The sequence below is a fragment of the Heptranchias perlo genome, chromosome 5, assembly GCF_035084215.1.
Source record: "Heptranchias perlo isolate sHepPer1 chromosome 5, sHepPer1.hap1, whole genome shotgun sequence".
NCBI lineage: Eukaryota > Metazoa > Chordata > Chondrichthyes > Hexanchiformes > Hexanchidae > Heptranchias > Heptranchias perlo.
The window spans coordinates 114,852,836-114,877,071 of NC_090329.1; the positions used below are offsets into that span (position 1 = coordinate 114,852,836).

The 24,236-nt window shown below is 43.1% G+C and overlaps 1 protein-coding gene across 5 annotated transcripts in view; it reads right to left on the bottom strand.

Moving 5' to 3' along the window:
* Window positions 1-280: 280 nt before the first annotated feature.
* Window positions 281-24,236, bottom strand: part of LOC137322036 (tyrosine-protein kinase Fyn) — a 278,886-nt gene continuing 254,930 nt past the window's right edge. For all 5 annotated transcript variants that reach the window (XM_067985066.1, XM_067985062.1, XM_067985065.1 and 2 more), the window contains 2 exons: window positions 10,403-10,534; window positions 281-2,168 (listed from right to left, as the gene is read on the bottom strand). In XM_067985066.1, coding sequence (XP_067841167.1) covers window positions 1,960-2,168; window positions 10,403-10,534 — 341 coding nt within the window. In that variant the 3' untranslated portion in view covers window positions 281-1,959. The remainder of the gene's footprint in view (window positions 2,169-10,402; window positions 10,535-24,236) is intronic.

The window sequence follows — 24,236 nt, forward strand, 5'->3', positions numbered from 1 at the left end:
CAATATTATGTCTACAACATTACACAAATTAAGTCTTGGAATTATGCACCCACAATTCAAACCTTGTCCAAATAAATTGCACATCATTTACACATGCAAGTCACTGGTGCAAATGCTGGCCAATTGCACTCAATCAAAAAGGTCCTTTCCCATCATCACACATTAGTACGTTTCTGTAAAAAAAATAAAGGTGTTAACCTCTTCCTGCAAATTAAGGACTTGTACTTTTTATTGTCCTGTGTACAGATGAATTTGAACACAGTACAAATGATTCCAGAGGTGGGCTGACCTGGGTAAGATCTTTATTATACAGGTTTTAAAATGACAAGAACTGGATTAGGAAAATTGAATAGTTATGTAAAACACGTCAACTGGTACAGAAACCGTAAAATGTATATTTAATGACAATTGAAATGTTATATTCATAATGTGAGTTGGGAGAGAGAAAAAAATTAATGCAGAGGCATCATCTGGTTAAAATGTACAAATACCAAGAATCCAAAGTTTGGACCACACGGCCAATTAAAGGAATGTAGTAACATCCTAAAACACATTACTACATTTGTGCATCTGCTATCAAAGTTATCGAGTGCATAGTAATTCTCTTAAAATAATCCTTTAAGATGTCATTGGCTGTACAGGAAGCAATCTGGAGACACAATTGATTACTGCACATGGGTCAAAGTTATGTGTATAAAAGCTTAAAAAAAAAATCAGCAAATGAAGTTAGACGTAAAGGACACTCTGGAATGGCTGTAGATAGAAACTCTCATTTTATCCTTTAAAGCACTAGTGACTGCATTTGTCGTGCTAACCCTATTGGAGTCCCTGTGTGCTTCTCAGGGTAAGGGTTAGTCTCTCGCACTCTAGAATGTTCGGCATGATTGTGAATTGTCAAACGTGTTAAAGCAATACTCCCACAAGATGTAGTCTGTACAGTGAACTTCCATCTCTTACCAGTTCCCAGCACCGAGCTGTCAATCTGGCAAGTATACTCAGAGATGTAAGGAATACCATCAACTTTAAGAATGTTGAGTGTACGTTTTACCACATGGATTGCAGTCTGATTTGCATCACTGGAAAGCTGGATCATTTTTTATCATCGGGGTACATGATAAGTATGTAGAATTTTAGCACAATTTCTTTAAATATATACTTTTCAGATGACATAATATTACATCACTAGGTTTTAAAAAAAATCTGACAAGTCTATAAACTTAAACAAAGTAGTAATAAAACCAAATCAGCGCAACAGTGATAAGGGTGGTGCAACAATATGCAAAACAAAAAGACAATTGCTTTTGGCAGCATCCAATGTCACCAAGTGGCTCACAAACATGGCAATATGCAAGTGTCTGGGGGAAAAAGAAGCAAATATGAGTCTCAGTTTTATTACTTTGCAAGATTTTCAGCTGCAAATGACCTTCATCTTCGCTGCCGAGCTGGAGTAACATCGAGTGTAAATTTTCGGATGTTTGCAGAGTCTTATGCAAAAACACTTTAGAAAGAAAACGGCGGTCTTGCAGTAAAGGAAGGAGATATTCACTCAATGCCACTGGCTTTTAACGTGGTCCTGAGACCGTACTTGACTACTTGAAACTCCTCAGGTTTTGTTAACATTGAAGAGTTCAGATAAACTGACAGTCAGGCAGGGGGAAGACGATATTTGGGCAATAAGTAGCATTTTAGAGATGGTTCTCCATCATTTTAACAATGACTATTATACAATACTAACATTCTGACATATTCAAAAAAAGCCTCAATTAAACACGGAGTCTCAAGAAGAAGGAAAAGGGCCTGTTTTCCACGGCGAGGGAGCTAGGGCATGATATTGGAAGATTCCAGTTTCTGCAGAATGGCGATTCAGGCTCTGGAAATCACCTAACTGGGCAATGTGTAATGGCAATGGAAAAAGGGGAGGAGCACCCAAAGACTAGCAGTTTTTTATAACACAGCAGGTCACAGGTTGTCTCCTGGCTGATACTGAGGCTCTGTTGCAGTGAAGTAGTCCTCTAGGAAGGCTTGTAGATACTCAAAGGTAGGCCTCTCTTCTGGGTCTTTCTTCCAACATTGTATCATGAGCTCATGAAGGGAGCTGGGGCAATCCTGTGGAGATGCCATCCTGTACCCACGCTCCACCTGCTCCAACACCTCACGATTATTCATACCTGATTGGGGACAGAGAGGGTGGTTGAGACAGTATTTAAGGTAAAAATATGTATACAGAACATATACACACACTATCAAAGTGTAATAAAGCATTGTCAAGAAATGATTTCCCATTTATGTGAAGACTACACCGGATCAATGCAGTTTATAACCAATTCTAACCATACCCATCATCTCAAATTTTATTTATGTTAGTTCTTGGGAACTGGGCAACACTGGTAAGGCAGTATTTATTGCCAATCCTGAGTTGCCCTGAGTGCATTAAGAGTCAAGGGCATATAGTGTGGGACTGGAGTTACACATAGGCCAGACCAGGTAGGAGTGGCAGGTTCCTTCCCTGAATATACATTAGGTTTTTCCAACAATTCAGCAACTTGCATAGTGCCAGCTCATAAATTATCAACTTGCCATGGTGGGATTTGAACTGGCGACCTCTGGGTTGCTAGCCCAGTAACCATAATCATTAGGCTAATGTACCCTGTTAGGTCATGGTTAATAGGTTACCTTTTTAGTCTTTAATAGGCCCCATGTGCGGAGGCAGAAGATGTGGGTATGGTTCTTAATGAATACTTTGCGTCTGTCTTCACAAAAGAGGGGGACGATGCAGAGATTGTAGTTAAGGAGGAGGGATAAACATAGTGAGAGAGGAAGTATTAAGGGGTTTAGTATCTTTTGAAAGTAGATAAATCGCCAGGCCCGGATGAAATGTATCCCAGGCTGTTAAGAGAAGCAAGAGAAGAAATGGCGGAAGCTCTGACCATCATTTTCCAATCCTCACTGGCTACAGGCATGGTGCCGGAGGATTGGAGGACGCTAATGTTGTACCGTTGTTTAAAAAGGGAGAAAGAGATAGACCGAGTAATTATAGGCCAGTCAGTCTAACCTCAGTGGTGGGCAAATTATTGGAATCGTTTCTGTGGGAGAGCGTAAATAGTCATTTGGAAGGCACGGGTTAATCAAGGGCAGCCAGCATGGATTTGTTAAGGGAAGGTCGTGTCTGACTAACTTGATTGAATTTTTTGAGCAGATAACAAGGAGGGTCAATAAGGGTAGTGCGTTTGATGTAGTGTACATGGATTTTAGCAAGGCTTTTGACAAGGTCCCACATGGCAGACTGGTCAAAAAGTAAAAGCCCATGGGATCCAAGGGAAAGTGGCAAGTTGGACCCAAAATTGACAGGAAGCAAAGGGTAATGGTTGACGGGTGTTTTTGTGACTGGAAGGCTGTTTCCAGTGGGATTCCGCAGGGCTCAGTAGTAGGTCCCTTGCTTTTTGTTGTAAATATAAATGATTTGGACTTGAATGTTTGAATGCTTGATCAAGAAGTTTGCAGATCATACAAAAATTGGCTGTGTGGTTGATAGTGAGGAGGAAAGCTGTAGACTGCAGGAAGATATCAATCGACTGGTCAGGTGGGCAGAAAAGTGGCAAATGGAATTCAATCCAGAGAAGTGTGAGGTAATGCATTTGGGGAGGGCAAACAAGGCAAGGGAGTACACAATAAATGGGAGGATACTGAGAGGTGTAGAGGAACAGAGGGACCTTGGAGTACATGTCCACAGATTCCTGGAGGTAGCAGGATAGGTAGATAAGGTGGTTAAAAAGGCATACGGGGGGATACTTTCCTTTATTAGCCGAGGCATAGAGTATAAGAGCAGGGAGGTTATGCTAGAACTGTATAAAACATTGGTTAGGCCACTGCGTACAGTTCTGGTCACCACATTACAGGAAAGATGTGATTGCACTAGAGAGGGTACAGAGAAGATTTACGAGGATGTTGCCAGGGCTGGAGAATTTTAGCTATGAGAAAAGATTGGATAGGCTGGGGTTGTTTTCTTTGGAACAAAGAGGTTTAGTTGAGGTGTATAAAATTATGATGGGACTAGATAGAGTGGATAGGGAGGAACTATTTCCCTTAGCAGAGGGGTCAGTGACCAGGGGGCTTGGATTTAAAGTAATTGGTAGAAGGATTAGAGGGAAGCTGAGGAGAATTTTTTTCTACCAGAGGGTGGTGGGGGTCTGGAACTCACTGCCTGAAAGGGTGGTAGAGGCAGAAACCCTTAACTCATTTAAAAAGTACTTGGATGTGCACCTGAAGTGCTGTAACCTACAGGGCTACGGACCAAGAGCTGGAAAGTGGGATTAAGCTGGATAGCTCTTTTTTGGCCGGCAGGGACACGATGGGCCGAATGGCCTCCTTCTGTGCTGTGACTTTCTCTGATTCTGTACCGCAGAAATTAAGTTTTTTTTTAATTTAAAAATTCATACTGAAAATGTAACTTTTTGCAAATACAATTCCACAATGGAGGTAGTTAGCTACATGGAATTTGTTCCAAACTGCTGCTGAGAATAAGATGGATTTCCTCAAGTTTTTAATGAAGGGAGTGGGGAAAACACAAAGGATTGTGGTGGTGAGGTGAGCCAATTCATGGTACCACAGCACTGGAGGGCGGTGATTCAAAATTAACTGAAGAGATTTATATACACAAGGAAAATAAATAAATCCACTCAATGATTCCATTCCTATTGCTCCCCCCAGTAGCCCATTGTTACTCTGCCCATGTGTGAGCAGAGACTGTGTCAACAGGCCATTTAATCATGGAGGGCACACTTCTATCACCCAATATCCACACACCAGGTGACCGTTTCAGCAGGAGTCACGGGACAAGTGATCAAGAGTGAGAACGCTGGCTGTAGTTTTTTTTCGCTACTCCTGGTTCAAGAGGCCCGATTGTCACATAGTCAATTGCCACCAACAGTGAGGCACTTCTATTTTCAAACTCTTGTTAGAATACTCATGAAGATACCAATAGTTAACTTGAAATACAAGTACCTAAATCTTTCCGTCTCTTTAATTTGAAAAAAAGAGTTTCTTTCCTTACATTTTCTGAATTTTGTATTCATTGGGATCATCTCTGTTGGGTCGGAACATTCTCAACTTCTGGCATCTAGCGTCAGCAGCAAGCACTCTGGGGAGTATTTTCAGATGGGCGGTATGAACGCAATCTGATCTTTTGAATAATGGTGTTCCCCAGCCTTTACCTTGTACAGAGAGCCCACACGAGCACCGATTGCCTGTTGCTCCTGTGGGTGTATTATATTGACCAGGCTGAGGCTGGCCGGTGACTGCTACCTGCTTGTACAGAATGTGGCGCAGCGATAACGGCAAAACAAAAGGTAAAACAAAAAGCAAAACAACCCACTTCGTGCCACTGCCCCAGAACTCTTTCACAGGAGGATTCCAGTTGTGTGAATTCTCAGCAAATTAAGATGCAGGGTGTGGAAGTCTAGTCATTTCTAAAATAACGTGGGTCCAGCCCATTCTCTGCTCCTTCCCCTTCCACTGGTGGTGGTCCTCACTCCCAGTGTCAAAAAAAAGCAGGCGAGCACCACTGTGCAGCAATTAATTAAAACAGGTCTCTCTCTTACTCTCATGTGTCAGCTTTGGCTCAATTGGTAACACTCTTGCCTCTGGTTCAAGTCCCACTCCAGAGACTTGAGCACATAACCTAGGCCGACACCTAAGTGCAGTACTGAGGGAACGCTGCACGGTCAGAGGTGTCGACTTTCGGATGAGGCGTTAAACCGAGGCCCCGTCCGCCCTCTCAGGTGGATGTACTCCTCAGATAATGAAGCAGTCCGAGCCCGCATGCAGCAAGACCTGGACAACATCCAGGCTTGGGCTCATAAGTGGCAAGTAACATTCGCGCCAGATAAGTGCCAGGCAATGACCATCTCCAACAAGAGAGAATCTAACCACCTCCCCATGACATTCAACTGCATTACCATCGCCGAATCCCCCACCATCAACATCCTGGGGGTCACCATTGACCAGAAACTTAACTGGACCAGCCATGTAAATACTGTGGCTACGAGAGCAGGTCAGAGGCTGGGTATTCTGCGGCGAGTGACTCACCTCCTGACTCCCCAAAGCCTTTCCACCATCTACAAGGCACAAGTCAGGAGTGTGATGGAATACTCTCCACTTGCCTGGATGAGTGCAGCTCCAACAACACTCAAGAAGCTCAACACCATCCAAGATAAAGCAGCCCGCTTGATTGACACCCCATCCACCATTCTAAACATTCACTCCCTTCACCACCAGCGCACAGTGGCTGCAGTGTGTTCCATCCACAGGATGCACTGCAGCAACCTGCCAAGGCTTCTTCGACAGCACCTCCGAAACCCGCAACCTCTACCACCTAGAAGGACAAGAGCAGCAGACACATGGGAACAACACCACCTGCACGTTCCCCTCCAAGTCACACACCATCCTGACTTGGAACTATATCGCCATTCCTTCATCGTCGCTGGGTCAAAATCCTGGAACTCCCTTCCTAACAGCACTGTGGGAGAACCTTCACCGCACAGACTGCAGCGGTTCAAGAAGGCGGCGGCTCACCACCACCTTCTCAAGGGCAATTAGGGATGGGCAATAAATGCCGGCCTCGCCAGCGACGCCCACATCCCATGAACGAGTATAAAAAAAAATCCCATGGCACTATTCGAAAAAGAGCAGGGAAGTTCTCCCTGGTGTCCTGGCCAATATTTATCCCTCAACCAATATAAAAAAAACAAGATTATCCGCTCATCGTGCTTGTGGGATCTTGCTGCGCGCAAATTGGCTGCCGTATTGCCCTACATTACAACAGTAACTACACATCAAAAGTACTTCATTGACTGTAAAGAGCTTTGGGGCGTCCTGAGGTCGTGAAAGGTGCTGTATAAATCCAAGTTTGTTCTTTCTTTCTTCTTACTGTTGGGACGAGAATATAACCGTGGAACACCCAAAGGTAGATTTTCATATCTGTGGTCATGTGTGAAAGCTCCTTGTCCAATGCTTTGAACAATGGACAGTATCTTTGTTTTCAAGCCCAAATTTAGCACTCCTTGATTTGTCCCTTGGAAAACACTGGGAGCTTGAGGCCAGTCTTCACTATAAGTGTGTGGTGAAAAAAAATACTAAATGGTGAAGTTAGTGAACTAATGGGCTCGGTTTTCGCACCCGTGATCGGGTGCGTTCCTGGCGGGGGGGCTGCGAAAATCGGGGATTCCTGGGGCGGGTCTGGAGTCCGGCTCCAACCCGCCCACTTCCGGGTTCCCCAGTGACGCGCTGACATGCGCGCGCAGCCCCCGCATGTGGGACTCCCACCGGCAATTAAAGCCAGTGGGGTGCCACTTAAAGTACTTAACCAGGTACTTCAGGTTGTTTACAGACCTGATATTTTAGGAGGGGTGGGATTTTGAAATGAACTGAGACTGTTTCCCGTACTGGGGGAAACACTCCCAGTTCAAATGGACGTGTTGCAGCCATCAGCCTGTGACAGCTGCAATGTTCCATTTGACAGGTGGTGGGGAAGACCCTCACTCATTGCAGGAGGCCACTCTGTCACTTTGGACAAAGTTTGGCCTCCACCACCCTCTTCCTAACAGTAAAATTCACCAATTTACACACTTACCCCGGGATCCAGACACATTTACCTACCTTGCGGACCCCCTCTTCCAGATGGGGGCCGCCGTAGCTGCAGTCGTGACCTCCTCGGAGGGCGAACAGCATCACCAGCCTCGCCGGCCACGCCGTCCACCTCTGACATGTGGAGCTCCACAACACAGTGCTGTGACACATCCACCTGCACAGCAGGAGGGAGGGCAACCGCAGAGAGAGATGCATCGCAGAAGGCACTACCCTCGGCACAGGGTCTACAGACCGAGGCTCAGCTTCCTGGACCTCTCTAAGCAGCAATGCACACGGAGGATCAGAGTCACTCGACATGTAGTCGTGGACATCTGCAGCCTCCTTCATGCCGAGCTGCTCCCGGCTGGCCCGAGCACCATCTTCTTACCTGTCGCTGTCAAAGTCACCACTGCCCTCAACAACTTCTCCTCCGCATCCTTCCAGGGTGCCACCGGGGACATGGCCGACGTCTCTCAGTCGTCTGCACAAAAGAGCCCTGCAAATACACCTACATCCATTCTGCAGTGACACCAGGTGGCATCAGGTGTGGATCTTCATAGTGATCCTCAGGAAAGGGCATTATTGCACAAACCAGACAAGATTCGCAAAGACGTGGCAGTAGTGGTGACAATATAATATGTAATGTGAGTTGATCAGAAATTAAATATAGGTAAAAACCATGACAAACCCTCAAACACCCTTGTGCATCCCCTTCATGCTCACGACACATTTGCCTTACGCTTCCGACTGCACATATCTGATGCATGCCCTGTGGCTGCAGCACAGGTAGTGGCAGGTTGAGTGAGGCTGACTGTGAAAGAGATGCATGAGAGGGTGAGTATGAGATAGAGCCATGAGATTGTATGAGGATTGGGTTGAGTGGTAGTGGTGGGATGAGTACTGGTGAGGTGAGTAAGGGCAGGTAAGATGAGGATGAGCTTTGAGTGGGTGTGAGGAGTGATGTGATAGAGTAGTGTTGGCAGTGCAGAAGGAGATGTGGGGTGGGGGCGGTGATGTGGCAGACGGAGTTTTGGGGAATGAGTAAGTGTACTCACTTTGGCTGACCTACTTAGGTCATTGCAGCGCCTCCTGCATTGTATGCAGGTGTGCGATATGTTGGTGGTGCAGGTGACCTCCTCTGCCACCTCAAGCCAGGCCTTCTTGGTGGCAGAGGCAGGCCGCTTCCTCCCGCCCGCCGGGAGGAAGATCTCTGTCCTCCCCCTCCTCCTCACCCCATCCAATGATACCTGGAGTGAGGCATCATTAAACCTGGGAGCAGCCTTCCCCCTGGGCTGCTCCATGCTGTAATTTTTCCCATTTTCTGCAGTATCAGTCAGTGGAGGACTGCCCCTTTAAATAGGGCTCCTCCAGCTGACAGCCTATGCTGCGCACGCGCAGTCCGCCCGCCGCGCAGCTTACCAACGCGAAACCCGGAAGCACAGGTAAGCAATTAGCCTGCGATTCCGTGTGGAGCACACTGATTTCACCAGGCGCGTCACCCACGCGCCCAGTCGACCCCCCGCTGAGAACCCGCTGCCCTGCTAATATCGAGCCCAATGTCTCTGGATATCAGCTCAGCATACAATGCCCTCCTTTGTGGTGATCTCATAGTTTGAATCAATCTATAATAATAAAGGACTGCGTGGGCCACTTACTCTTTACGTTGTCCAAATTTTCCCCAGAGAAGCAGAGTTCAAAATGACTATTAATGGACAGAAAACCCTTCACCTCCAGCCTCACTTCTACTGAGTCAGCAGATTGTTTCCAATTCGCACACCAGCAATCCTCCTTGTCTGTGATCGCCAAATTAGCACTGAATTTATGGCCGTTTGGTGTTATTTGTGAATATCCGTTAGAAAACCGAACAAGACTCCGGAAGCTCTCTCTGTTTAAGATCCATTGGTTTAGGCCGAATCTGAACCCACATCCAATAGCTGAAAAGTCATCTTCTAACCAACTTCATCTCCCTTAACGACAATAGCTCAGCTTTTGATCTGTATAATCGATGAAAGTCTTGCTTTTTGAATTTGGTAAGATGACAGTTTTAAAAGGTGTCTAAGATGATTGGCAAAAGAATCAAAGGTGACATGAGGAAAAACTTTTTTTTTTACACAGCGAGTGGTTAGGATCTGGAATGCACTGCCCGAGGGGGTGGTGGAGGCAGATTCAATCATGGCCTTCAAAAGGGAACTGGATAAGTACTTGAAAGGAAAAAATTTGCATGTCTACGGGGATAGGATAGGGGAGTGGGACTAGCTGGATTGCTCTTGCATGGAGCCGGTGTGGACTCGATGGGCTGAATGGCCTCCTTCCGTGCTGTAACCTTTCTATGATTCTATGAAAAAAAACAACCCACCACCTTAAATGACCTTTTTTTATACTTTAGAAAAGTATAAGAATTTTTGAGTTAACATTCAGATCAAAAACCTGCCTCAAGGACTGACAGTGGCCATTTTACAGGTTATAAAGTGCAATTAACTTTAGGAACAATGAGGTCCACAGAATTGAATCCAAAACCAATTTGCAGAGTTAAAATATTCAACTATCTGCTGGAACTTTTCCTTTTAACAAATTGATTGCCTTTTTAAAATCGCTAGTTTAAAATTGATCTCAAATAGTATTGTTGGAGAAAGAATGTTTCAATACTTTATTTAAAAATAGGCAGAAAATAGGAGTCCTTTTTAGGATCCCTGTTGAGGTTGAGTGACGGCAGTGCTGACAGCTGCTTGCCCTGCTCCGTCACACCAAATGAGACCTTTTATTCCCTGGTAGATCTTACCTGGATATGGTACTCTCCCCTTAGTCACCAGCTCTGTCAGTAGAATTCCAAAGGACCATACATCTGACTTGATTGTGAACCTCCCATACAATGCAGCTTCTGGTGCAGTCCATTTTATGGGAAATTTTGCACCTGAGGGGGGGAAAATGAGATTTTCTTTAAATTTTAAAAAAAGCACTTTCAAAAAAACTGTTTCATGGTGTATTTTTTGGAACATGTTTGTTGCCTTTCTTTGGGCAATTTTTTTTTCTTTCTCTTGCCTGACACCTCGAAGCCAGGAGCATGTTATACAGTCTCCTTCCAAACCACCAACGCCCCAATAACTGGCCGCTAGGAGATGCCAGGCACTACACGAGCACAACTCTCCACCTTGACTTTCCCCCCGCAGTCCTGGGCCGCAGCACAGATTCCACGTACTGACACCCGCCTCTCCCCCGACCCCCGTCATTCAGCGTTTGGGAACTGAGACAGTCAATGTACTGAATCTACCGATGGTGTCATGATGCTGCCTCCAAAGCAGCTTTTATCTAAACATCCAGAGCATCATTTATGCCAATGTGCTGCACTATCGGAGGTACCGTCTTTCGGATGCGATGTTAAATTGAGGCCCCGTCTGCCCTCTCAGGTAGACGTACAAGATCCCATGGCCTACTCGAAGAAGAGCAGGGGAGTTCTCCCCGCTGTCCTGGCCAATATTTGTTCCTCAACCAACATCACTAAAACAGATTCTCTGGTCGTTATCACATTGCTGTTTGTGGGACCTTGCTGCTGCGTTTCATACATTACAACAGTGACTACATTTTAAAAGTACTTCACTAGTTGTAAAGCGCTTTGGGATGTCCTGAGGTCATGAAAGGCACTATATAATTGCAATTCCTTTCTTTCTCCTAATAATGTGGAAGAGAAGGTGGTGTATTGTAACCTTTTGTGCAATCCTGCAGCATCTATTCTATGCTTGCACTTAACCTTTGAAATTGAAGAAAGGCCCAAAAGATTTGGAGTTCGATTTCCACTAACCTGTCTTCCTGAAGTCTTTTACATTCCTCCTCGCTGTTTCCCAAACCTCCTACTTTTGGACTTCGGTAAATTTTGAGATCCTTTTCCCCATACCCAAGTCTAAATCATTTACATATACCAAGAACAAAACTGGACCCAGCAATGACCCTGGGGTACACCACTTCTAACTCTTCTCCAATCAGAAGAACACTCCACGTACCTTAACTCTTTTGTTTCCTGTCCGTTAACCAGAGTTCAATCCATTCTGCTACTTATATGATATGCCTACATTTAACCAACAAGTGAGACACCTTATTCAAATATACTGTATTTCCATATCTATCGAATTGGTGACTCCTTCAAAAAACTCTATGAAGATGTGCTATATCATGGGGGGGGCGGTTCTTGTGGTCTGGTAGAACAGTAGATGGGGGTCCTAAGGCTTGGGACAAGAGAGGTGGAATGTGGGGTTTGGATCATGGTGGAATCGAGGGCTGCCAGCAGTGAGGAGAGTGAGATAGGCATTGATTGACTACATGGGGTGGGGGGAAATGGAGGACAGTGTCCATCCAAGGCCTGGCAGCACTGGCTCGTAAACTTCTAAAAGATCTCTGCAAACACTGAATTCAGGAAGCATGTCTGTCAGTGACAGGTTGTGTGTGTGTGTGTGTGTGTGTGATTATGATTGAGGGTGAGTGAGTGTGAATATGAGAGTGTGTGTGTGTATGATTGAGGGTGAGTGAGTGTGAATATGAGAGTGTGTGTGTGTATGATTGAGGGTGAGTGAGTGTGAATATGAGAGTGTGTGTGTGTGAATATGATTGAGGGTGAGTGAGTGTGAATATGAGAGTGTGTGTGTACGTGTGTGTGAATATGATTGAGAGTAAGTGAGTGTGAATATGAGTGTGTGTGTGTGAATATGAGTGAGGGTGAGTGAGTGTGAATATGAGAGTGTGTGTGTGAATATGAGTGAGGGTGAGTGAGTGTGAATATGAGAGTGTGTGTGTGAATATGATTGAGGGTGAGTGAGTGTGAATATGAGTGTGTGTGTATGATTGAGGGTGAGTGAGTGTGAATATGAGAGTGTGTGTGTGAATATGATTGAGGGTGTGTGTGTGAATATGATTGAGGGTGAGTGAGTGTGAATATGAGTGTGTGTGTACGTGTGTGTGAATATGATTGAGGGTGAGTGAGTGTGAATATGAGAGTGGGTGTGTGAATATGATTGAGAGTGAGTGACTGTGAATATGAGTGTGTGTGAATATGGTTGAGAGTGAGTGAGTGTGAATATGAGAGTGTGTGTATGATTGAGGGTGAGTGAGTGTGAATATGAGTGTGTGTGTGTGTGAATATGAGTGTGTGTGTGAATATGATTGAGAGTGAGTGAGTGTGAATATGAGAGTGTGTGTGTGTGAATATGAGTGTGTGTGTGAATATGATTGAGAGTGAGTGAGTGTGAATATGAGTGTGTGTGTGAATATGATTGAGGGTGAGTGAGTGTGAATATGAGTGTGTGTGTGTGAATATGATTGAGAGTGAGTGAATGTGAATATGATTGAGAGTGAGTGAGTGTGAATATGAGTGTGTGTGTGTATGATTGAGGGTGAGTGAGTGTGAATATGAGTGTGTGTGTGAATATGATTGAGAGTGAGTGAGTGTGAATATGAGAGTGTGTGTATGATTGAGGGTGAGTGAGTGTGAATATGAGAGTGTGTGTGAATATGAGTGTGTGTGTGAATATGATTGAGGGTGAGTGAGTGTGAATATGAGTGTGTGTGTGAATATGATTGAGAGTGAGTGAATGTGAATATGAGTGTGTGTGAATATGGTTGAGAGTGAGTGAGTGTGAATATGAGAGTGTGTGTATGATTAAGGGTGAGTGTGTGTGAATATGATTGAGGGTGAATGAGTGTGAATATGAGAGTGGGTGTGTGAATATGATTGAGAATGAGTGACTGTGAATATGAGTGTGTGTGAATATGGTTGAGAGTGAGTGAGTGTGAATATGAGAGTGTGTGTATGATTGAGGGTGAGTGAGTGTGAATAAGAGAGTGTGTGTGTGTGTGAATGTGTGTGTGTGAATATGATTGAGAGTGAGTGAGTGTGAATATGAGAGTGTGTGTGTGTGAATATGAGTGTGTGTGTGAATATGATTGAGAGTGAGTGAGTGTGAATATGAGAGTGTGTGTATGATTGAGGGTGAGTGAGTGTGAATATGAGTGTGTGTGTGAATATGATTGAGAGTGAGTGAGTGTGAATATGAGAGTGTGTGTACGATTGAGGGTGAGTGAGTGTGAATATGAGAGTGTGTGTGAATATGAGTGTGTGTGTGAATATGATTGAGGGTGAGTGAGTGTGAATATGAGTGTGTGTGTGAATATGATTGAGAGTGAGTGAATGTGAATATGATTGAGAGTGAGTGAGTGTGAATATGAGTGTGTGTGTGTATGATTGAGGGTGAGTGAGTGTGAATATGAGTGTGTGTGTGAATATGATTGAGGGTGAGTAAGTGTGAATATGAGTGTGTGTGTGAATATGATTGAGAGTGAGTGAATGTGAATATGATTGAGAGTGAGTGAGTGTGAATATGAGTGTGTGTGTGTGTGAATATGATTGAGGGTGAATGAGTGTGAATATGAGAGTGTGTGTGTGAATATGATTGAGAGTGAGTGAGTGTGAATATGAGTGTGTGTGTATGATTGAGGGTGAGTGAGTGTGAATATGAGAGTGTGTGTGAATATGATTGAGGGTGAGTGAGTGTGAATATGAGAGAGAGTGTGTGTGTGTGAATATGATTGAGAGTGAGTGAGTGTGAATATGAGTGTGTGTGTGTAGGATTGAGAGTGAGTGAGTGTGAATATGAGTGTGTGTGAGTGTGAATATGAGAGTGTGTGTGTGTGAATATGATTGAGAGTGAGTGAGTGTGAATATGAGTGTGTGTGTGAATATGATTGAGAGTGAGTGAGTGTGGATATGAGAGTGTGTGTGTGAATATGATTGAGGGTGAGTGTGTGTGTGTGTGTGAATATGATTGAGGGTGAGTGTGTGTGTGTGTGTGTGTGTGTGAATATGAGAGTGTGTGTGTGTACGTGTGTGTGAATATGATTGAGGGTGAGTGAGTGTGAATATGAGAGTGTGTGTGTGAATATGAGTGTGTGTGTGTAGGATTGAGGGTGAGTGAGTGTGAATATGAGTGTGTGTGTGTGTGAATACGATTGAGAGTGAGTGAGTGTGAATATGAGTGTGTGTGTGTGTGTGAATATGATCGAGGGTGAGTGTGAATTTGATAGTGTGTGTGTACGTGTGTATGAATATGATTGTGGGTGAGTGAGTGTGAATACGAGTGTGTGTGTATGATTGAGGGTGAGTGAGTGTGAATATGAGAGTGTGTGTGTGTGTGAATATAAGTGTGTGTGTGTGAATATGATTGAGAGTGAGTGTGAATACGAGTGTGTGTATGATTGAGGGTGAGTGAGTGTGAATATGAGAATGTGTGTGTGTGAATATAAGTGTGTGTGTGAATATGATTGAGAGTGAGTGTGAATGCGAGTGTGTGTGTATGATTGAGGGTGAGTGAGTGTGAATATGAGAGTGTGTGTGTGTGAATATGAGTGAGGGTGAGTGTGTGTGAATATGAGTGTGTGTGTGAATATGATTGAGGGTGAGTGAGTGTGAATATGAGTGTGTGTGTGAATATGATTGAGAGTGAGTGAATGTGAATATGATTGAGAGTGAGTGTGAATATGAGTGTGTGTGTATGATTGAGGGTGAGTGAGTGTGAATATGAGTGTGTGTGTGAATATGATTGAGAGTGAGTGAGTGTGAATATGAGAGTGTGTGTATGATTGAGGGTGAGTGAGTGTGAATATGAGAGTGTGTGTGAATATGAGTGTGTGTGTGAATATGAATGAGGGTGAGTGAGTGTGAATATGAGAGAGAGTGTGTGTGTGTGAATATGATTGAGAGTGAGTGAGTGGCAATATGATTGTGTGTGTGTAGGATTGAGAGTGAGTGACTGTGAATATGAGTGTGTGTGAGTGTGAATATGAGAGTGTGTGTGTGTGAATATGATTGAGAGTGAGTGAGTGTGAATATGAGTGTGTGTGTGAATATGATTGAGAGTGAGTGAGTGTGGATATGAGAGTGTGTGTGTGAATATGATTGAGGGTGAGTGTGTGTGTGTGTGTGAATATGATTGAGGGTGAGTGTGTGTGTGTGTGTGAATATGAGAGTGTGTGTGTGTACGTGTGTGTGAATATGATTGAGGGTGAGTGAGTGTGAATATGAGAGTGTGTGTGTGAATATGAGTGTGTGTGTGTAGGATTGAGGGTGAGTGAGTGTGAATATGAGTGTGTGTGTGTGTGAATACGATTGAGAGTGAGTGAGTGTGAATATGAGTGTGTGTGTGTGTGTGAATATGATCGAGGGTGAGTGTGAATTTGATAGTGTGTGTGTACGTGTGTATGAATATGATTGTGGGTGAGTGAGTGTGAATACGAGTGTGTGTGTATGATTGAGGGTGAGTGAGTGTGAATATGAGAGTGTGTGTGTGTGTGAATATAAGTGTGTGTGTGTGAATATGATTGAGAGTGAGTGTGAATACGAGTGTGTGTATGATTGAGGGTGAGTGAGTGTGAATATGAGAATGTGTGTGTGTGAATATAAGTGTGTGTGTGAATATGATTGAGAGTGAGTGTGAATGCGAGTGTGTGTGTATGATTGAGGGTGAGTGAGTGTGAATATGAGAGTGTGTGTGTGTGAATATGAGTGAGGGTGAGTGTGTGTGAATATGAGTGTGTGTGTGAATATGATTGAGGGTGAGTGAGTGTGAATATGAGTGTGTGTGTGAATATGATTGAGAGTGAGTGAATGTGAATATGATTGAGAGTGAGTGAGTGTGAATATGAGTGTGTGTGTGTGTATGATTGAGGGTGAGTGAGTGTGAATATGAGTGTGTGTGCGAATATGATTGAGAGTGAGTGAGTGTGAATATGAGAGTGTGTGTATGATTGAGGGTGAGTGAGTGTGAATATGAGAGTGTGTGTGAATATGAGTGTGTGTGTGAATATGATTGAGGGTGAGTGAGTGTGAATATGAGTGTGTGTGTGAATATGATTGAGAGTGAGTGAATGTGAATATGAGTGTGTGTGAATATGGTTGAGAGTGAGTGAGTGTGAATATGAGAGTGTGTGTATGATTGAGGGTGAGTGTGTGTGAATATGATTGAGGGTGAATGAGTGTGAATATGAGAGTGGGTGTGTGAATATGATTGAGAGTGAGTGACTGTGAATATGAGTGTGTGTGAATATGGTTGAGAGTGAGTGAGTGTGAATATGAGAGTGTGTGTATGATTGAGGGTGAGTGAGTGTGAATATGAGTGTGTGTGTGTGTGAATATGAGTGTGTGTGTGAATATGATTGAGAGTGAGTGAGTGTGAATATGAGAGTGTGTGTGTGTGAATATGAGTGTGTGTGTGAATATGATTGAGAGTGAGTGAGTGTGAATATGAGTGTGTGTGTGAATATGATTGAGGGTGAGTGAGTGTGAATATGAGTGTGTGTGTGAATATGATTGAGAGTGAGTGAATGTGAATATGATTGAGAGTGAGTGAGTGTGAATATGAGTGTGTGTGTGTATGATTGAGGGTGAGTGAGTGTGAATATGAGTGTGTGTGTGAATATGATTGAGAGTGAGTGAGTGTGAATATGAGAGTGTGTGTATGATTGAGGGTGAGTGAGTGTGAATATGAGAGTGTGTGTGAATATGAGTGTGTGTGTGAATATGATTGAGGGTGAGTGAGTGTGAATATGAGTGTGTGTGTGAATATGATTGAGAGTGAGTGAATGTGAATATGAGTGTGTGTGAATATGGTTGAGAGTGAGTGAGTGTGAATATGAGAGTGTGTGTATGATTGAGGGTGAGTGTGTGTGAATATGATTGAGGGTGAATGAGTGTGAATATGAGAGTGGGTGTGTGAATATGATTGAGAGTGAGTGACTGTGAATATGAGTGTGTGTGAATATGGTTGAGAGTGAGTGAGTGTGAATATGAGAGTGTGTGTATGATTGAGGGTGAGTGAGTGTGAATATGAGTGTGTGTGTGTGTGAATATGAGTGTGTGTGTGAATATGATTGAGAGTGAGTGAGTGTGAATATGAGAGTGTGTGTGTGTGAATATGAGTGTGTGTGTGAATATGATTGAGAGTGAGTGAGTGTGAATATGAGTGTGTGTGTGAATATGATTGAGGGTGAGTGAGTGTGAATATGAGTGTGTGTGTGTATGATTGAGGGTGAGTGAGTGTGAATATGAGTGTGTGTGTGAATATGATTGAGAGTGAGTGAGTGTGAATATGAGAGTGTGTGTATGATTGAGGGTGAGTGAGTGTGAATATGAGAGTGTGTGTGAATATGAGTGTGTGTGTGAATATGATTGAGGGTGAGTGAGTGTGAATATGAGTGTGTGTGTGAATATGATTGAGAGTGAGTGAATGTGAATATGAGTGTGTGTGAATATGGTTGAGAGTGAGTGAGTGTGAATATGAGAGTGTGTGTATGATTGAGGGTGAGTGTGTGTGAATATGATTGAGGGTGAATGAGTGTGAATATGAGAGTGGGTGTGTGAATATGATTGAGAATGAGTGACTGTGAATATGAGTGTGTGTGAATATGGTTGAGAGTGAGTGAGTGTGAATATGAGAGTGTGTGTATGATTGAGGGTGAGTGAGTGTGAATATGAGTGTGTGTGTGAATATGATTGAGAGTGAGTGAGTGTGAATATGAGAGTGTGTGTACGATTGAGGGTGAGTGAGTGTGAATATGAGAGTGTGTGTGAATATGAGTGTGTGTGTGAATATGATTGAGGGCGAGTGAGTGTGAATATGAGTGTGTGTGTGAATATGATTGAGAGTGAGTGAATGTGAATATGATTGAGAGTGAGTGAGTGTGAATATGAGTGTGTGTGTGTATGATTGAGGGTGAGTGAGTGTGAATATGAGTGTGTGTGTGAATATGATTGAGAGTGAGTGAGTGTGAATATGAGTGTGTGTGTGAATATGATTGAGGGTGAGTGAGTGTGAATATGAGTGTGTGTGTGAATATGATTGAGAGTGAGTGAATGTGAATATGATTGAGAGTGAGTGAGTGTGAATATGAGTGTGTGTGTATGATTGAGGGTGAGTGAGTGTCAATATGAGTGTGTGTGTGTGTGTGTGTGTGTGTGTGAATATGATTGAGGGTGAATGAGTGTGAATATGAGAGTGTGTGTGTGAATATTATTGAGAGTGAGTGAGTGTGAATATGAGTGTGTGTGTATGATTGAGGGTGAGTGAGTGTGAATGAGAGTGTGTGTGTGAATATGATTGAGGGTGAGTGAGTGTGAATATGAGAGAGAGTGTGTGTGTGAATATGATTGAGAGTGAGTGAGTGTGAATATGAGTGTGTGTGTGTAGGATTGAGAGTGAGTGAGTGTGAATATGAGTGTGTGTGTGAGTGTGAATATGAGAGTGTGTGTGTGTGAATATGATTGAGAGTGAGTGAGTGTGAATAAGAGTGTGTGTGAATATGATTGAGAGTGAGTGAGTGTGGATATGAGAGTGTGTGTGTGAATATGATTGAGGGTGAGTGTGTGTGTGTGTGTGAATATGATTGAGGGTGAGTGTGTGTGTGTGTGTGTGAATATGAGAGTGTGTGTGTGTACGTGTGTGTGAATATGATTGAGGGTGAGTGAGTGTGAATATGAGAGTGTGTGTGTGAATATGAGTGTGTGTGTGTAGGATTGAGGGTGAGTGAGTGTGAATATGAGTGTGTGTGTGTGAATACGATTGAGAGTGAGTGAGTGTGAATATGAGTGTGTGTGTGTGTGAATATGATCGAGGGTGAGTGTGAATTTGATAGTGTGTGTGTACGTGTGTATGAATATGATTGTGGGTGAGTGAGTGTGAATACGAGTGTGTGTGTATGATTGAGGGTGAGTGAGTGTGAATATGAGAGTGTGTGTGAATATGAGTGTGTGTGTGAATATGAATGAGGGTGAGTGAGTGTGAATATGAGAGAGAGTGTGTGAATATGATTGAGAGTGAGTGAATGTGAATATGATTGAGAGTGAGTGAGTGTGAATATGAGTGTGTGTGTGTATGATTGAGGGTGAGTGAGTGTGAATATGAGTGTGTGTGTGAATATGATTGAGAGTGAGTGAGTGTGAATATGAGAGTGTGTGTATGATTGAGGGTGAGTGAGTGTGAATATGAGAGTGTGTGTGAATATGAGTGTGTGTGTGAATGTGATTGAGGGTGAGTGAGTGTGAATATGAGTGTGTGTGTGAATATGATTGAGAGTGAGTGAATGTGAATATGAGTGTGTGTGAATATGGTTGAGAGTGAGTGAGTGTGAATATGAGAGTGTGTGTATGATTGAGGGTGAGTGTGTGTGAATATGATTGAGGGTGAATGAGTGTGAATATGAGAGTGGGTGTGTGAATATGATTGAGAGTGAGTGACTGTGAATATGAGTGTGTGTGAATATGGTTGAGAGTGAGTGAGTGTGAATATGAGAGTGTGTGTATGATTGAGGGTGAGTGAGTGTGAATATGAGTGTGTGTGTGTGTGTGAATATGAGTGTGTGTGTGAATATGATTGAGAGTGAGTGAGTGTGAATATGAGAGTGTGTGTGTGTGAATATGAGTGTGTGTGTGAATATGATTGAGAGTGAGTGAGTGTGAATATGAGTGTGTGTGTGAATATGATTGAGGGTGAGTGAGTGTGAATATGAGTGTGTGTGTGAATATGATTGAGAGTGAGTGAATGTGAATATGATTGAGAGTGAGTGAGTGTGAATATGAGTGTGTGTGTATATGATTGAGGGTGAGTGAGTGTGAATATGAGTGTGTGTGTGAATATGATTGAGAGTGAGTGAGTGTGAATATGAGAGTGTGTGTATGATTGAGGGTGAGTGAGTGTGAATATGAGAGTGTGTGTGAATATGAGTGTGTGTGTGAATATGATTGAGGGTGAGTGAGTGTGAATATGAGTGTGTGTGTGAATATGATTGAGAGTGAGTGAATGTGAATATGAGTGTGTGTGAATATGGTTGAGAGTGAGTGAGTGTGAATATGAGAGTGTGTGTATGATTGAGGGTGAGTGTGTGTGAATATGATTGAGGGTGAATGAGTGTGAATATGAGAGTGGGTGTGTGAATATGATTGAGAGTGAGTGACTGTGAATATGAGTGTGTGTGAATATGGTTGAGAGTGAGTGAGTGTGAATATGAGAGTGTGTGTATGATTGAGGGTGAGTGAGTGTGAATATGAGTGTGTGTGTGTGTGAATATGAGTGTGTGTGTGAATATGATTGAGAGTGAGTGAGTGTGAATATGAGAGTGTGTGTGTGTGAATATGAGTGTGTGTGTGAATATGATTGAGAGTGAGTGAGTGTGAATATGAGTGTGTGTGTGAATATGATTGAGGGTGAGTGAGTGTGAATATGAGTGTGTGTGTGAATATGATTGAGAGTGAGTGAATGTGAATATGATTGAGAGTGAGTGAGTGTGAATATGAGTGTGTGTGTGTATGATTGAGGGTGAGTGAGTGTGAATATGAGTGTGTGTGTGAATATGATTGAGAGTGAGTGAGTGTGAATATGAGAGTGTGTGTATGATTGAGGGTGAGTGAGTGTGAATATGAGTGTGTGTGTGAATATGATTGAGAGTGAGTGAATGTGAATATGAGTGTGTGTGAATATGGTTGAGAGTGAGTGAGTGTGAATATGAGAGTGTGTGTATGATTGAGGGTGAGTGTGTGTGAATATGATTGAGGGTGAATGAGTGTGAATATGAGAGTGGGTGTGTGAATATGATTGAGAATGAGTGACTGTGAATATGAGTGTGTGTGAATATGGTTGAGAGTGAGTGAGTGTGAATATGAGTGTGTGTGTGAATATGATTGAGGGTGAGTGAGTGTGAATATGAGTGTGTGTGTGTGTGAATATGATCGAGGGTGAGTGTGAATTTGATAGTGTGTGTGTACGTGTGTATGAATATGATTGTGGGTGAGTGAGTGTGAATACGAGTGTGTGTGTATGATTGAGGGTGAGTGAGTGTGAATATGAGAGTGTGTGTGTGTGAATATAAGTGTGTGTGTGTGAATATGATTGAGAGTGAGTGTGAATACGAGTGTGTGTATGATTGAGGGTGAGTGAGTGTGAATATGAGAATGTGTGTGTGTGAATATAAGTGTGTGTGTGAATATGATTGAGAGTGAGTGTGAATGCGAGTGTGTGTGTATGATTGAGGGTGAGTGAGTGTGAATATGAGAGTGTGTGTGTGTGAATATGAGTGAGGGTGTGTGTGAATATGAGTGTGTGTGTGAATATGATTGAGGGTGAGTGAGTGTGAATATGAGTGTATGTGTGAATATGATTGAGAGTGAGTGAATGTGAATATGATTGAGAGTGAGTGTGAATATGAGTGTGTGTGTATGATTGAGGGTGAGTGAGTGTGAATATGAGTGTGTGTGTGAATATGATTGAGAGTGAGTGAGTGTGAATATGAGAGTGTGTGTATGATTGAGGGTGAGTGAGTGTGAATATGAGAGTGTGTGTGAATATGAGTGTGTGTGTGAATATGAATGAGGGTGAGTGAGTGTGAATATGAGAGAGAGTGTGTGTGTGTGAATATGATTGAGAGTGAGTGAGTGTGAATATGAGTGTGTGTGTGTAGGATTGAGAGTGAGTGAGTGTGAATATGAGTGTGTGTGAGTGTGAATATGAGAGTGTGTGTGTGTGAATATGATTGAGAGTGAGTGAGTGTGAATATGAGTGTGTGTGTGAATATGATTGAGAGTGAGTGAGTGTGGATATGAGAGTGTGTGTGTGAATATGATTGAGGGTGAGTGTGTGTGTGTGTGTGAATATGATTGAGGGTGAGTGTGTGTGTGTGTGTGTGTGTGTGAATATGAGAGTGTGTGTGTGTACGTGTGTGTGAATATGATTGAGGGTGAGTGAGTGTGAATATGAGAGTGTGTGTGTGAATATGAGTGTGTGTGTGTAGGATTGAGGGTGAGTGAGTGTGAATATGAGTGTGTGTGTGTGTGAATACGATTGAGAGTGAGTGAGTGTGAATATGAGTGTGTGTGTGTGTGTGAATATGATCGAGGGTGAGTGTGAATTTGATAGTGTGTGTGTACGTGTGTATGAATATGATTGTGGGTGAGTGAGTGTGAATACGAGTGTGTGTGTATGATTGAGGGTGAGTGAGTGTGAATATGAGAGTGTGTGTGTGTGTGAATATAAGTGTGTGTGTGTGAATATGATTGAGAGTGAGTGTGAATACGAGTGTGTGTATGATTGAGGGTGAGTGAGTGTGAATATGAGAATGTGTGTGTGTGAATATAAGTGTGTGTGTGAATATGATTGAGAGTGAGTGTGAATGCGAGTGTGTGTGTATGATTGAGGGTGAGTGAGTGTGAATATGAGAGTGTGTGTGTGTGAATATGAGTGAGGGTGAGTGTGTGTGAATATGAGTGTGTGTGTGAATATGATTGAGGGTGAGTGAGTGTGAATATGAGTGTGTGTGTGAATATGATTGAGAGTGAGTGAATGTGAATATGATTGAGAGTGAGTGTGAATATGAGTGTGTGTGTATGATTGAGGGTGAGTGAGTGTGAATATGAGTGTGTGTGTGAATATGATTGAGAGTGAGTGAGTGTGAATATGAGAGTGTGTGTATGATTGAGGGTGAGTGAGTGTGAATATGAGAGTGTGTGTGAATATGAGTGTGTGTGTGAATATGAATGAGGGTGAGTGAGTGTGAATATGAGAGAGAGTGTGTGTGTGTGAATATGATTGAGAGTGAGTGAGTGGCAATATGATTGTGTGTGTGTAGGATTGAGAGTGAGTGACTGTGAATATGAGTGTGTGTGAGTGTGAATATGAGAGTGTGTGTGTGTGAATATGATTGAGAGTGAGTGAGTGTGAATATGAGTGTGTGTGTGAATATGATTGAGAGTGAGTGAGTGTGGATATGAGAGTGTGTGTGTGAATATGATTGAGGGTGAGTGTGTGTGTGTGTGTGAATATGATTGAGGGTGAGTGTGTGTGTGTGTGTGAATATGAGAGTGTGTGTGTGTACGTGTGTGTGAATATGATTGAGGGTGAGTGAGTGTGAATATGAGAGTGTGTGTGTGAATATGAGTGTGTGTGTGAATATGATTGAGGGTGAGTGAGTGTGAATATGAGTGTGTGTGTGAATATGATTGAGAGTGAGTGAATGTGAATATGAGTGTGTGTGAATATGGTTGAGAGTGAGTGAGTGTGAATATGAGAGTGTGTGTATGATTGAGGGTGAGTGTGTGTGAATATGATTGAGGGTGAATGAGTGTGAATATGAGAGTGGGTGTGTGAATATGATTGAGAATGAGTGACTGTGAATATGAGTGTGTGTGAATATGGTTGAGAGTGAGTGAGTGTGAATATGAGAGTGTGTGTATGATTGAGGGTGAGTGAGTGTGAATATGAGTGTGTGTGTGAATATGATTGAGAGTGAGTGAGTGTGAATATGAGAGTGTGTGTACGATTGAGGGTGAGTGAGTGTGAATATGAGAGTGTGTGTGAATATGAGTGTGTGTGTGAATATGATTGAGGGCGAGTGAGTGTGAATATGAGTGTGTGTGTGAATATGATTGAGAGTGAGTGAATGTGAATATGATTGAGAGTGAGTGAGTGTGAATATGAGTGTGTGTGTGTATGATTGAGGGTGAGTGAGTGTGAATATGAGTGTGTGTGTGAATATGATTGAGAGTGAGTGAGTGTGAATATGAGTGTGTGTGTGAATATGATTGAGGGTGAGTG